Below are 15,830 nucleotides of genomic sequence, written 5' to 3'. Positions count from 1 at the left end.
GGCTCCTATCTCCGGGCAGTAAAATATAGGCTGATTACTTTCTTTCCAGGTATATTGCAATCAATGCCTCTTTTTTTTTTTTTTCATCCTCACCTGAGGACATGGTATTTTGTTTCTGTGGGGTTTTTTTTTGCATTTATCTTCAGATAGAGCCGGAGGGAGAGAGGGAGAAAGAGAGAGAAACATCAACAAGAGAGAGACACATCGCGTGGTTGCCACCCACATGACCCCAACTGGGGCCCGGGACAAACTGCACCACCCGAGGTACATGCCCTTAGTGGGAACCGAACCCGGGTCTCTCTGGTCCACAGGCCAATACTCTAACCACTGAGCCAAATCAGCCAGGGCTCAATGCCTCTTTAAAAGAGTTTATTAAATGAGTTTTTCATACCTGCCCCTACTCTGAAGACTAGTCAATTTTAAACTATTTATATATGCCATTAAATTTTATTATTCTATATTTTAGATTTCAGCATCAGTTGACAACTTGTGGGGGCAGAATCAGGTTTTAGAGGTATTATTAAGTAAGCTGGAAGGGAAGTCCGGTAAGAAAATTATCATTTCAGCAGACGTATACCACAGATCAACAGGGTGACATTGAATTAGTTACTGAAGCTTTACAGGCTAAATTATACTCAGAAGAATGTTCTGTGCATAAATAGTAACCTCCTTGCATCTTGAATTTCTGTGAAATAGGAATTATTGGCCTCTAACTGCCTTATGGGTATTTGTTGAGGATCAGGTGGAATAATGATATAGTTAAAATCACTCTATTTGTAACATTGGGTCACTGGTGTCACTATGAATTTTCAGAGATTTATTTATTATTTATTTTGCATGTATTTGTTGACTATCTGCTGTGTGTAAAGCAGTGTGGTAGGCTCTATGGGAGGGAAGTAAATTAGTTCTTGCCCTTAAGGAGAGAAAAACATATTTCAAGTCCAAGGTTTTGTAACGCTCTGGGGAGGAGATCTCTGCCGCCTGGGGGTATTAGAAAACTTTGTGGAAGAAGTGGCATCAGGAAATGAGATTTTCAAATGTATAATGCAGGGGAGGGTATTCTAAAAAGAGCAGCATGAGAACCATGTCAAGGTAGGAAAGCCCAAATCAGTAAGCAAGAGACATCTAACAAGTCTAATTAGACTATCTGTTAAGTATTTGTCATGGAGGAAGAGGAGATGATAAAACTGGAAAGACAGGGTAGAGCTAGGTTTTAGAGGGCTAGGAAGGAACTTCAAATTGGTAGTTTGTGGGGAACTCTAAACATCATCTAGGAGAATGTGTTTGCAATAGGAGGGGGTGGTCATATATGGCACTGGCTGGAGAGTATGGAATGATGAAACTGGGATTATCATTTTAGAGTTATGACAATATGTGAGCATGTTGTCGGTAGAGATAATCTGGAAGGTGTGTGTTGGTACTGCTGAGGGGATTAAAAGGGAAGAATGGACAGGCTTTTAATCATGATTTATGGTTCTGAGTCTTTGTTAATGGGATTGACATTACAAAATATAGCAAAGTCAAGGGAGAGCTGTATCTTGTTTAGCTCAAAGTGTTAACTAAACACTTGGAAATTTCTAGTTGGAGCTTGAAAGTGTAGCACTGAAATTTACATGAGAGGTAAAGAATAGGGATTAGGGACTGCTCTCATGCAGGAGGAAGATGAGACCAGGGAAGAGCATCACATCACTAAAAGGAGAGCGTGTAGAGAGAAAATGGTATTTTTATAGCATTTCTGATCATTAGGTTCATCAGTAACATAAATAGCTCTATCTGAGGCTATTAACACCAAAAACATTATTAAAAAGAAACGTTGTGTTTTATTTTATTTTTTAAATCTTTACCTGAGGATATTTTTCCATTTATTTTCATATAGAGTGGGAGGAGGGGAGAGAGAGAGATAGAGAAACATCAATGTGAGAGAGACATATCAATTAATTGCCTCCTACACGACCCCGGCCAGGACTGGGATTAAACCACAACCAAGGTAGATGCCCTTGACCAGAATTGAACCCGTGACTCTTTGGTCCTCAGGCCGATGCTCTAACCACTGACCAAAACTGGCTAGCGCATGCATTTTTTTATTTTTTCCTTTATTGATTTTTAGAGAGAGGGAGGGAGAGATAGAAATATCGATGAGAGAGAACATCAGTTGGCCACCTCCTGCATGCCCTCTACTGGGGATCTGGCCCGCAACCTGGGCATGTACCCTGATCAGGAATCGAACCAGCGACCTTTTGGTGCATGGGTCGATGCTCAACCACTGAGCCATACCAGCCGGGCCAGGCGATGTATTTTATCTTTTGTAAACCATTCTGTTGTCAACTACTTTTAGCTTCTAATACCATTCGATTTCAGGAGTAAAATCTGTTCAGTTTAGAAAAAAGTTCCTTATGTTGTAAGATCCCAAAGGAAAATATAAGAAACTTCCTTTTACTTAATCTTCTCAGCACATCCTGAGACCCTCAGTAACAAAGAGATGCCATTGGTGGGAAAGATTTATATTCTTTTTTTTTTTTTTTTACCTAGTACAGAATGGTGCAACTTTTCATCTCCCTATATCTCACCCCAGTTGAGATATAGGCTGGGGGCGGGGAGGAGAGTTAGAGGGAGAGTGTGTATTCCATAGAATCAGTGTTGTATACTTTTGTATATTTTCTCTTTTTAGTCTGGGACCCTCAGCAGGCTTGGAGGGAGGACTTGTGTGGGACACAGTAGGACTTATGTTTGAGTTGGAAAAGTTTTTACTGCATGGAACAGCAGGACTGAATCTGCCTTCCCATCTCCTTTCTTCTCTTAACATTACCAGTGTTCAAACTTTGCATGCAAAGAAAACCACGCTGATTCATTTGTCTTCAGCATGCTAAATTATGAGCTTCGGTAGTGTGATAAAGACTTCCCTGGCTCTCCTGTTTATAGCAGCTGGTATTACTCTGGTCCTTTGGTGCTCTCTGTGGCCTTCCTTCAGGATTGCTTTGCATGTCTAATGAGGCAAGGGGTTCGTCCAGAGGAACCTGCATCTCCAGCCAACCACTGTCCATTAAAACTAGTATTTCATGCCCATTCTGTCTCATCTCTTAAACCATGTGTGGATTCTTAAACTTGTTTTTGACCGTAGTAGGTTTAATGTAGGTGGTTCAATGGGTAACTGGAGATGTTGAGTTTTCTTGGGTTAATATTTTTCATTTTCTGGCACATACCACATTCTTCTATGATATTTTATTTCTCAGACTTTCTTTTCTGCTTTCTCACATACATTTTCCCATCACCTTTTCCTCTTTGGTGTGTTAAATTTAGAAAGGAAAAAAAAGTGCTTTTGATTTGCCCAATTTTGTGCCTTTGATGAAGTAATGTCAAGTTAAATACACCTATTTTCTTCCAAAGTGAACTCTTTTTTAAAAAAAATGCCACCCCTTCAAAAAAATATTCAGGGGCTTGGTGATCATTCTTTAGTAGACTCTTTCCCTTCATAAAAATAGTTAAATTCATTCTCATTCTTGATTGTGGTAAAAAATACCAGGGAGAGAAGCTGAGTGAAGCAAGTGCAGTGTCGAAGTTAAAGGTGACCTGGATCATTTCACAGTGCTTTTAGTTTAAATGCTTAAGTTAGCATCTGTCCCCAAGTCATCTCCTTCGAATGTTTGCGGCATATTGCAGAATTGGCCCTACCACAGATTCTTAAGTGGCTTAATCATTTTGGTTTTCTCTTTGAAGGGTCTTCTTTTCTGATATCCCCTCTCTCCTTCACAGAGTGAGATTTTGGGAGATCCTGGATCTTATGCCCTGGTGTCTGCTTCTTCTTTCTCCCCTTGGTTTTTATTAGGCTGTCTCTTCTAAAACTAACTTATCTCTAGAATGCTTTTGCCTTACCATTCCTCTTGGTTTTGTAGCTTATTTAGGCTCGTGATTCTCAAACACCTGATCACTGAGAACATGAGGCTGGGCTCCACTGAGTGGTTCTGTCACAGTAGGTTTCAGGTGGGGCCTGCAGAATGCATTTCAGACAACTTTCTGGATGCTGCTGATGATGTTCCTTGGCTGAGAAGAACACCTTGAACCACTGACCTAGACTGTTGGCTTTGTCTATTGGTTTGCTGTTTATAGTTTTATTTTCCAAAGGGTAGAGTTTCTTCAGATTTTATTCATGTTTCCTAAAAGTTCCTTATTTTTAATTCATAGGTCAATCCACTAGCATGAAAGAGAACTCTGCACATTACCTTATGTTTTCATCGTGAAGGGCTTGGCCGGGGTGTGAGTGGCAGAGAGTGAAATGTGACACTGCTCACGACTTCCCCCAGTGAAGACTTCAGTGGTCAGTCTCTCTGCGCCTAGGTACATCTAACAGCCTTTCTCAACTCAGCATTCTAGGAAGCTTCTCTAAAAGCTGACTGAGCTGAGATGGCCCCTAATTGAGTAGCTATATTTTTTAGTTTCCCTAGTTGCTCATATTATTCCTTTGACACTTGAGGCTTGTTTCCCTCCACCCAAATTCCTTTCCTCAGTGTCTCAGACTTCTTAGCCTTCGTGAGAGTGATGTGCTGTGGGGAGGTGAGGGGGGCGGTGTCTGGGAAAGTATCATCTACCTATACTGTGTACCTACGGTGTGCTTAGTTAGATGACATGTGTCATCTCCTTCAACCTTGCTAACCCTACACGGTAATTATAATTATTCCCACTCTACAGATGCAGAAAACAAGGTCCTGAATTGGTAGTTAACTGAACAACTTGACCAAGGTACTGCTGGGATTTAAACCTAGGTCTAACTCCCAATTGGTGCTTTTTTTAATATTTCCTGTCTTTAGGATAGTTGGCATTGAGCCTTGAGGGCAGAAAGAAAGTTAACCTGGGCATACATAAGCATACTTGAAATTTTACTTAATGTCAGATGTTAGATTTGGCAAGTGTGTACGCTCGTAAGCATAAACCTGGAGTGTTATGTTTCCAAAATACTGAATTAAAAGAATGATGGCAAACCAGTTGAAAATAATCTCATTCTGTGCTTTGTTTTCTTAATATAAAGTCCATCCATGGCATAAGTATAAATAACTTCATTTTTTTTAGGGCTAAAACTCATGTAAAACAAGAGTTGGAGAAATAAACGGACTGTCAATTGGTAGGAGGCTTTTCCAGGGAAACACTGGCATCGTAGCTGAGAGAACTTGGTCATGATTTCAGTTCTCTCCAATTTATCAAATACGGAGGAAGGCAGTAGTGAGAGGCCCACATTTTCTTGTTTAAAAACAAAAGGGTGTAATGGAAATTACACTACCCTTTACTTGTCGCATGTGGGATTTAATAAATATTGGGTATAAAGGAACACTCTGGAAGGAAGATTCTATGTAATTTTAGCATTATTTATGTTCCATTAAGTACCTCAGGGTGTCTCCAAGGAAAAGAGATTTTTACCTTTTGCCTTACATTTCACAGTATAAAAACAAGGTATGTTTGCTGTTGTTTGTGGTGGTGAAAATCTCCTATAACTGTACCGGCAGAGGTTGTTTCTATCAAGGAGCCGAGGGCCCTGTTCTTTGGCAGCTCACCCAAGAGGACAAGCTCCCGAGGCAGACAGAAAGTGAATGTCAATTAAACAGCCTGGCTCCTTTGAGGATGTTGTGCCTTCCCCACCCCCGATCATCTTCTGTGTCTGTCAACCTGTTGAGTAGCAGAGTCACATGCTTGACCCTTTTCTGTTCTCTCTTCTCTCCTCCTGATCCTGTAGCTCACTGTTCTGGGATGACTCCAGAGGGGCCTGTCTGCTGTCCTACTCAGTTCTTCTAGAACGTCTCTCATACTTACTGCGTTCCCATTGATATGATCCTGCCTCAGCTAAAGCCTCTGTAAGAATGAGCATAGTTCTGGCCATTCTCTTTTGGGAAATGGGTAAAGACTGTTTTGACTTAACAGTAAACAGTGTTTTCATTCTTTTTTGTTTTAAGTATGTTTTTATTGATTTTTTTTTTTTTTTAGAGAGAGGAGGGGAATGAGAGAGAGAAACGAAATGTCATTGTGAGAGAGAAGGCATCAATCAGCTGCCTCCTGCATGTCCTCTACTGGGGATCAAGCCTGCAACCCAGGCATGTGCCCCGACAGGGAATCGAACTGGGACCTCTCAGTCTATGGGACAATGCTCAATCCACTGAGCCACACAGGCCTGGCTGTTCTCATTCTTAAGCTTTAGGTTTATATAGTTGGACCTTCTGAGTCTTAACCTAGGGTTCCAGGGCTGAGAAAGTGCAGGGTTGGAATGTTGTCTTTTCGTTAAATCGTAACCTGAAAAGTTGGGATACAAACTAACTGCACATCCAGCAACGCAGCTCACCTTCCTGTATTTCAGTTTTTGCACTCTTTTATTTTGCAGCAGTGTGTTTAGCATACATCCTCATCTTTACCTTGGTGGATAATTAATTTATTCCTTTCTCTGCTCTTTCTCACACAGGCTTCTAGCTAGCTTATTGTCAAATCCATTTCACTTAATAGTCTTCCTGAATTCTTTTTGTGACCTGAGTAATTTTTCCCTGTGCTGCTTGGCATTGTCTAACCCCTGAAATGAGGCTGAAGTTCCGTCAGTGCTTTTCTCTGGCTGGGAATGTGAGAGGACTTGCACCAGCCATGTCCCGGGTCCTCCACGAGGACTTGTTTGAGGCTTTCTCTCTCCCTTTATTTTTGAAAATCAGTTTCGTCTATTCATTCTTTTCCAAGTTCTTCTTGGGCCCAGATAGTTTCCCTCATGTCTTCACTGTTAGACTGAAGCCACCAAAATACATACACTTCAGAACTGATCTGGGCTTGTGGCCAGCTTAACTGAGGAGACTTGAGCTGACATGGAAGTCAGTTTGTTTATTTAGGCTGTGACTTTTATAGTGCCTATCAGGCAAGTGCCTACCTGAATGTTTAACGTTTAAAAATAAAATAAAATTTCACATGGGCCCCGGCTGTGCAAAAGAAGCATCTCAGTTTCTATAAGCTCTTTTCTGGGTAACACATTTTATTTCCCAAGTTACTGTGTCTGTGCCTCTTTCTCTCTCCCATTGTCCCCTTCATTACACCCACCTTATACCCCCATTGTGCTTCATACATTTTCAGTGGTAGCTTCCAGTTACAATGTGGGGCTTTTCCTGACTTCTTTTCAGAAATCTGGTCTCTAAGAGTCTTTATGTGTGATCTCAGTAAACAAAGAACATTGTGTGTGTGTGTGTGTGTGTGTGTGTGTGTGTAGGAAGCTTGCCATATTTCCTCCCTGCCCCACAGAAAATGTGTTTTCTGGAAGCCCTTTTGACACTGAAGTGAATACCCACTGGCCCTCCCTTACTGAATTCTCCTGAGAGGAGAGAGAGAGAGAAGCCTTTATGCTTGTTGTCATATCTTTTGTTTCTGCTGATTATACACAAAGTAAGTTGTAAATAGCTCTCTCACACACCATGGTTCCTTTGAGGTACAAACAGGAGAGTACATATGCACTCAGCTCCTACTTACCCTGGGGAATCTAGAGGGTCCCTTTCAAGGCCTCTCTCTTATTTCCTGTTACAGCACCAGCAGCCTGAAATGTAGGAGTGCTAGACAGTTACCATCCCATAATGAAACCTGTGGTGGAATGTTTAGAAACATTAGCTGATCAGTTTAGAATTTTTCTTTTTAACCTAAATGTTTTTACTTTAAAAGCAAAATATGCAACGATTCACAAAATAATTTTAAAAGTTCCCTTAGTCTTACTTATTTTCAGAGATAAAAATCACTGTGAACATTTTGCAAAAAAAATCATTGTAGAACTTAACTTTGAAAGCATGGCATTGAAACAGACACTGTGAATGCTAGCATGAAGGAAAGTTGATAAAATTGGAATTCCCTAAATCAATTTAAATTTTATATTCCAGTGAAAACAGTGGGTGGGTTACAGTGCATTTTATTATCTTAATTTAAAATGGAGCAATAATAAGTGAAATTTAGACAATTTATTTCTGTTGTTTCTATCAATCTCCCCCCCCCCCCCCCCCGCCCCACCACCACCACTTTATAGCCAAATTGTCTAGGTGTGCTAAATTATAATTAATTAGGTTATCAACTTCTGTATCCTTTGTATTTTCCTTGGTACATTTTGATGAATTAGGAACCAGATATCACTTGCCTTTTCCTTAAGAAATTTTCTCTATCTGATAATGACACTAATTGTTCCTGGGGGTGGGGGAGTAGTTTTGGACAGTAAACCCCACAGTGAAACTACAGTTTTGTTTGAGTCTCAATTTCCTCATCTTTAAAATGCAGGAGTCCATTTTTATGAATACTTACAGATTTTTTTTCTGCTCTTCAATTCTAGGCTTCTAACTATGAGAGTGCTACCTAGTTTCCTACTAATTCCTTTTTGTGATTTGGATTATGGAAACATTCTAGTGGCCTGGTGCAGTTTTCTCCCAACTTATTCACAGAACCTTTTGTTTTCTCTCAGAAACTGTATTTCTAAGTGTCTGAGGTTGGAATTGAATGTAATTGTACTTATTTAACTGTCTCCTTTCCTGTTGAGAGTGTTTATGAAATGCATTCTGTGAGGGAAAAAAATAACTAGAAACTTAGTATTTATGACATGGTCAAATAATACTAAGGTAAGTGGGAATTTGTTTTGAGTACATGAAATAAAGTATTCTTTACACTTAATTTGCAATATATACATTCTGGCTCATGGATTCTGCTTTAATCAGTTAAGTAGTCACATTTATTGAGGTTTTATAGGAAGCTTTTGGGGGGTTTCATTTTGATATGGAATAGTCTAAGATGAGTTTTTCCAATCCGTCTATTGCACCCCAGGGAGAGGTACTGTTGCATGACTCATTAGTGCCCCTCCGTGCCTCAGCTGAGGGGTGGAATCAGCAATATTCTGTGTGTGACACAACACAGATGCAGTGTCTCTGCTTCTCCGTGCCCCATTTCCTTCTCAGTCCTCAAGTTAGAGCATCAGTTCCCGTTCACATTGCTTATGTTGTTGTCCTAGACCAGAACAAGTAGTCCGGTCTTGTTTCCTGGTAACACCTTTTCCATTTCCTTTGTCTTCTTTGTAATTTATTTCTATGAAACATCAACACATGCCCCTAGAATGAATGCCACTCAATCCAACTATTACGTGTTTTTCATTAACTTTGAAATACATTCTCTGTCTTTCTTTGTTCTTTTTTAAGTTTGGGCTGTGAAACTTTCTAGCATATGACTCTGAGCTAGTTATTTACCTACTCTAAGCTTCCATTTTGTTTTGTTTGTCAAATGCAGATGCTCATATCCCATAAGATTGTTGAAAGGGAAAAAGAAAACCTAGGTTATTTCTGTATGTAAGATGCCCATATGGTGACTGGCTCATTGCAACTGCTCAGTAAATGTGACCTCCCTTTCCTCTCCCTCTTGGGCTTCACGGTGAAATTCCTGGGTAAAGAGTGGTTAATTTCAAAGACAGATGATGTTCTGTCCATTTTGCCTTATGGACATACACAGGAAGAAAGAATGAGAAACTTAGAATAGGAGAGTTGAATCTAAAATAGTTGAAGACTTGACTGAATGCTTTCTTAAAAATTAGTGATACTCACTAGTGAACTTGCCAAATTAAACTTTGAAATTGTTTAAATTTGGAGAGAAGTGAACTGATTTGTGGGTCAAAAAGAAGAGGGAAATACCTTCTAAGGCAGCATGCTTGACTGAAAACTGATCTCTAAACAAAGAAAATTGATTGGCACAGATGATCCTAATTGGGGTTAAAAAAAAAAAAGAAGCAAAACAAAACACCAAAGGAGAACTTGGATAGGGAAAGGACACAGGTGAGGTGCAGCTGACTGATGGATTGAGATTCTGATATGTGGATTGATGTATGAGTAATGAAGATAGTATACATTTGGAATTATTGAATATTAGATAAATTTTTAAAAAGGAGAAAACAGGTTTAGATAAAATCTATATCCTTTTTTCCTTAAAAAGTCTACAATTAAGTAAATAAATTATAGTAGGCAGTATTTCAGGATAAGATTGGCTCTGTATAATAACTAACTTTCTTTTGAAAGGAAATTTTAGTGGCTTCCAATGTAGAATTCTAGAAACAAACATTCACTAAATTATAGCAGTTGTTATTTTTATTAGAACAGAAACAAAATAAAACTCTTAAATGTAATTTGAAGGTAGTAAGTAAATAATAAATGTTGATAAATAAACTCGGTCTTTGCTACCCTATACCCAGAACAGGAAAAACTTTGAATAGATATTTTAAGAGTGCAAAGGAACTTGAGGCAATATAGAATGTAATTTTCTTAATTCCTACATAAGAAATTAAAAGACAGAGGAAAAAAAAATCACCAAGCTTTTTTTTTCCTTGCCTTATTTCCTTCCTCCATGCCTTTTTTTTTTTTTTAACCTTTCTCCTTCTCTCCTCCTTCTGTCTACAGATATTTATGTACCTACTTTGTGTTGCATGATGTAGATACAAGGGGGAATAACATTTATGTGGATCTTTTCATCTTGGAATTTACCTTCTTGGTAGTTATAAAACTAGGATGTGTGATACTTACAATATGTTTGACCAACTAAGTGTCAAAGACCTGCGAAGCCATGATGGCCTGTTTCAGACCTGCAGTTGGGAAGTCCTTGCTTCTGCCTGGGTCAAGTGTGTGTGTGTGCAGGTCTCAGCCTCCATGCCCAGCCTCTCTCTAACTCAGCCGTATTCCCCCAGGTTCCAGTGGCATGTGCTGGCAGAGTGCTGGGTGCAGACTTCTGCCCAAACCTGGAGGAGCCAGACCAGAGGCTGGAAGTCCAGGTTGGAGTCTTATTGTTTTATCAGTTGGGGGTGGTGTGACAGAAACAGTGGCCCCTGAATCCCATACAGATGTATCAGTGACATCAGGAGACGGACAGCCATTGAGACAAGTATAAAAGAGGGACCAGTGTAGCATATGTGCAGCAATGTATCCTTTTCAGGATAAGTTGTCTGTAACTGAGGATCATTCATTTCCTTATCCAAGAAATAGTGTATACTACTGTGGATAAGACCATGATTTCTGAAGTCTGGCTGCCCAGGTGACACAAACTGCTCTGAGACCTTTGGCAAGTCATTCAACCTAACTGAGCTTTAGCTTTCTCATCATGAAATGGAGATCTACCAGGCAAGGTGAGGATGAGGATCAAGTGTTCTAATGTATACCTAGCAATTAACACAGGACCTGGCACAAAACAGGCACTCAGGGAACATTAGCTCTCATCTTTGTAAATCATCATAATCATGTACTAAGCACTGTGCTAGGCGCTGGGGATACATGGTGAGCAAATCACGCTTCCCACATTGCGGTCTCCCCGCTCAGGAGAATGGAAGCCATGCAGCTGGGCACTGTATTAGAAAAAATAGGACTCAGTACTAAGTATCTTCCTTCATGGCTTGGGAGATATGTCCTCTGGTAGAATATTAAGTTTATTAGCAAAGTACATTTTTGTGAAGATACTGACTTGGAATTTAGTTCATTTTGTGTGGTCTTGAGGCAGTCACAGCAGTTAGCTATATTGCAAATTAAAAATATAAATATGATGTCTTAGTAGTAATGTCTTCACTTTTGTGGACCTTTAATATTTAAGGAACGTGTGTGCCAATGATGCATAGAGCAGAGATACAGGCTAAAGCTTCAACATGGATGCCATTCCCTAGCATGAACAAACTCACAGCGTTTTTATTTAGGAACTGCATTTGGCATCATTTTCTAAAATTTTCAGACTTATGGGATGAGCATAGTGAGTTCAGTTTTTAAAAACAGTTTACTGATTTAGATACCCCATATGAGAAAAGAGAATCGTTTTAAAAATTACTTCTGCACAGTGGGAGTGAAGGTAGAAGTGGTGGTGGGAGGAGGTGTCAGTTTTTATGGTACTGAACGGTACACCATCTCTTGCACACCTGCTCTTGGACTAGGAAGACCACCTGAGCTCTTCAGTGCCACAAGCTGGTACTGTCTGGGTGGTGTATGGCTGTGATACAACAGAAGAGCAGGTGTGACGCGTGAGACTGATCGTGTATTTCTCAGTTTTAGGAAGTTAACAGCTTGTGTGTGACACATAAATGCTGAGTGATGGAAGACTTCTCCTGGAGAATAGTCTGATCCTTGACCTCTTTGGGTAGGACAGTTGATGGTCTTCAAACATATCACCTGGAATGGTCTGTCATGGGTGGCCATTGGATCATTTGTTTTTGAACCTTGAGTTATGGTGCAGAGAGCGATGGGTTTTGCAGATGTGAGTGTGTGAAGTAAAACTGAAAGAGACCAGTGGAGCACATTATGACATATCATGGAAGAAAATGCATTTATAAGTTCAAGTGAAACTTCGCTGTAGGTAGTGAAACAGATTGTGGAGTTGACAATTCAGCGTGGGCCTTGCAAGGAAGACCAAGCTCATGAGCAAAGACATGAAAGTGCTCATTTTATTGGATTTCTCCTCTTGCAACACCATTTTGGTAGAATCTGTCAAAAGATAGTTAACTATGGCGAACTGGTGAATTAACTGGGACCCACTTGAACCGTTTTCCTACTCTTTTTCCTCTTCCTTTCTAAATATGGCTTCCATCCATTTTAATAATATCTGCTAATATTCATATTATGTCAGTCATAATAAACTCGACACTTGACATGTTCTTCATCAGCTAACCATTCCAGAAGTAGTTTTTAGCTTAGAGTCCTTTTATTTTTACCATGGAATGTATTCTAGTGGTTGGTCCCTGCCTCCCCTCATAGAATGAGCCATTTCTTATTTTTTAGTCCAAATCTACACTCCAGGGGGACTCACGCTAGGACTTGCCAGGGTCATCAGAGTCATTTATTTTCCCATTTGGATTTCAGGCTTTCTCCTGGGTCCAGGCATTGTAACTGCCCGAGGGTGTGCTGTGTGGCCTCTTGATTCTGAGAATAACCTCTTGGGCACCTCAATTTAGAAGCAACAGTTCGTTTGTATCTTTTCTGAGGAAGGATTTCCATTTAGACACACAGCAGCCATGTCTGGTCTACATTCATATTTAGCTGACAACCGTTTTCATGACTGGTGGAGTCCCTTCCTGTTCTTACCTGCTTCCTTTTAACCCTTTCCTTTTATCCCTAAAATTTTAGATGGCTTAGCAATGTTATGGTTTAATAATCCCAAGGTCCCTGACACTCTTTCATGAATATACTTTTGGTTTTGAATGATAATAATCCTTGAAGTCTGTGCTTGGCTTGATTTTTGAAAGGATATCTGCCCGTTTTTGTTTTTGTTTTTTTTTGGTGCTAATATGCTTGATTTTGAAAAGTAGCTGGAAACTAAGACTTTGATTCACTGTCTAACTTGGTTGGTTTTCTTCAGTGGCTTTTGAAGTAGGTATGCAACTACTTTCCTCAGCTGGGGGGGCGGGAGGTAACTGATGTATAGTAGATAAAAATTGTGTTCCTATATAATTATTTTATAGGAAATGGTTATTCTAGTTTGGACTCCCTTAATTGCTGTTAAATGTTTTATTTTTTAATCAGAGAAAAGTTACTTTTTCAGTCTAACTGTGCCTCATCATGTATTAAGTTATAGTAGCCCAAGCACATTTCTTTTCTTGGTTGGGAAATTCTAGATGTGGGGTTTGACTTGATATTTTTCACCACTAAAGTGCTTAGAAAATTAGAGTAAATAATGAACCAATATTTCAGTACCAGATTAGACACAATTTACTGTGATGTTTCATAAACCACAGACTCCTTTCTTCTGTGACTGTGTGAAGGATCACTTTTTTTTTCCAGACATACCGGGGTGCAAGTGTAAATTTCCATAAAATTTAAATGAGGTGCTTCCTGTAATTAATGAACAATTGTGGCTGCTCTCTAGTCTGCATTGTAATTAACCGTGATCAGGCTTGTTTAGTGATGACACTGTTCCTGTAATAATTTGACAAGCTACTGTGAATTTGCCAGGTTATTAAACAACCTGCAGCATTCACTTACTGAATCACAGGGACGAGTTTGGCGGCTGCTGCTAGTTAAACGCAGCATAAGGGTGGACCAAAAGCTGCCCATTGAAGTCTATAGATCACCATGAACAGATTTAAATTCCTGTGATTTTGGAGAAGTTAATTAATTTTATGCAGGGTGTCTTGTAAACTTTTTATTACATGATAAACCTACTGAGGCAAACCTGGTCATTTTTATGAATTCCTAGTGAAGCTAGCAAATTTTTTACTTTGTTATCACCAGTGTGGAGTAAACAGAGTCTGAGGTTTTTCCCTCCCCATCCTATTAAATAGGTATATTACTTAAAACAAAACAAACAAAAAACAACTAACATAGTTTCCAACCCCCAAATTCATTATCAACATCCCTCAAATAAAAGTTCACTGTTTTTTGTTTTTGTTTTTGAGTGTATGTTAGAAATAACAGATTACCTTGTGCTAAACACAGTCATGTCACAGGTAGAGTGAATGACGTAAATGGACTGGTAGACTTATGTCCATGGTCACTAGTGCACCCGCCTTCCCCAGCCCCCCCTTCAGGTTAAGAACTGTTCAAAACGTTACTGTCTAGTTACTGTGGTGTCTTTCATTCAGATTCTGTTTATTGACTAAACCACAAGGATTCCTGCCCAAAGTACCAGGCGGTCTATGCTTGACTGATTTTGATTTTCTAACATCAGCCCTGGGGTTTATTTGAAAAATGTACATAACGCTGCAGCTTTAACAAGTCAAGTGACTGCATGTTTTTGACCATGGAGTAGAGTATATCTGAAGATCATTAAATTTAGTGGGGGTAAGGAGGGGTGGAGAATAAGTGTAGTAGTCATTGTACCATTGCCGAGTGTGTGTGTGTGTGTGTGTGTGTGTGTGACACATGGTTTTTGTCTTTTCATCTTCTCCAAGAGCCAGAAAGTTTCCTGCCGTTCTCTTTCCAGCTATTGACAAATGATTGCCAGATGTGAGATCTTTGCAGTGCTCTTTCCCTCAGCAAACCTGCAGCGATGGGATATTTGATTCTCCCTTGCCCATTTCATCTCCTTTCCACATCTGCCAGGGACACACAAGCAATACATCCCTACATGAGAGTTTAAAGTTTATTCAGCTCCTTTTTCCTCTACGATAAAGTGTTTGGAGACAACAGAATGAGGTCCATATGACTCTCTCCCAACTTCACCACATGAAATTAGTTGTTTATTTTACTTATCTACCTCTCAGTAATTGAATATTTCATTTTAGTTTTGGTCCATGGAAAATTTGATGCAACTCTGGGAGTGCTAAGAGTTTCCTATTGTTGTCTGCTGGCTGCAAGTATGCTATCAATACAGCTTCTCTCCGATCCCTCCATTCTGATAGATGCTGCACTGTTGGTTTCATAGGGCTTCCTAGGAAAGTAATTTTAATAAACAACTGTCAAAATATTAAGTGTAGCATGTCTGGTAAAATTCAGTAGTCATTTAAGATTAAAAAAGCCATCTGTGAGGAGGAAATTCAACCTGTTTGCCTTGATTAGCTTACCTTGTGTTTGTGTCCATTGTCAGAGTTGAAATGGATAAGGTCCTAGTTTTAATCCCAGATAGCTTATAAAAGAGAAAGTACACTGAGTTTTGGAGGCATCTGAAATTAGCCTGTGTAGGCCACACACATAATCACTACCATGCACAGAAGCCCTTTGCATCTGCTTGGAATCTGTATTGATATTGATTTTTTTTTCTCATCTCAGTTTAAAAATATTTTCCAAAAATGCCCCTACGGCTTACGTTCATACTATAGGGTGGGCTGACACAGGTGGCCCTTCAGTTTCCTTATTACGCTTTTTGGCAAACGAAAAGGCCCCTTATTCCCTGAATAAGATCAGCATTTTTATTTT

At 39.6% G+C, this 15,830-nt stretch overlaps 1 protein-coding gene across 2 annotated transcripts in view; it reads left to right on the top strand.

Annotated features, from left to right (window-relative positions):
- BNC2 (basonuclin 2) overlaps positions 1–15,830 on the top strand; it is a 355,086-nt gene that overhangs the window by 91,227 nt on the left and 248,029 nt on the right. The window contains exon 3 of one of the 2 annotated variants that reach the window (XM_036261168.1): positions 10,694–10,777. The exons of the other annotated variant lie outside the window; for it this stretch is intronic. Coding sequence (XP_036117061.1) covers positions 10,694–10,777 — 84 coding nt within the window. The remainder of the gene's footprint in view (positions 1–10,693; positions 10,778–15,830) is intronic. 2 annotated transcript variants of the gene reach the window in all.

The sequence above is a fragment of the Molossus molossus genome, unplaced genomic scaffold (assembly GCF_014108415.1).
Source record: "Molossus molossus isolate mMolMol1 unplaced genomic scaffold, mMolMol1.p scaffold_m16_p_14, whole genome shotgun sequence".
Classification (NCBI taxonomy): domain Eukaryota; kingdom Metazoa; phylum Chordata; class Mammalia; order Chiroptera; family Molossidae; genus Molossus; species Molossus molossus.
This window is presented reverse-complemented; position numbering and strand designations above follow the sequence as displayed.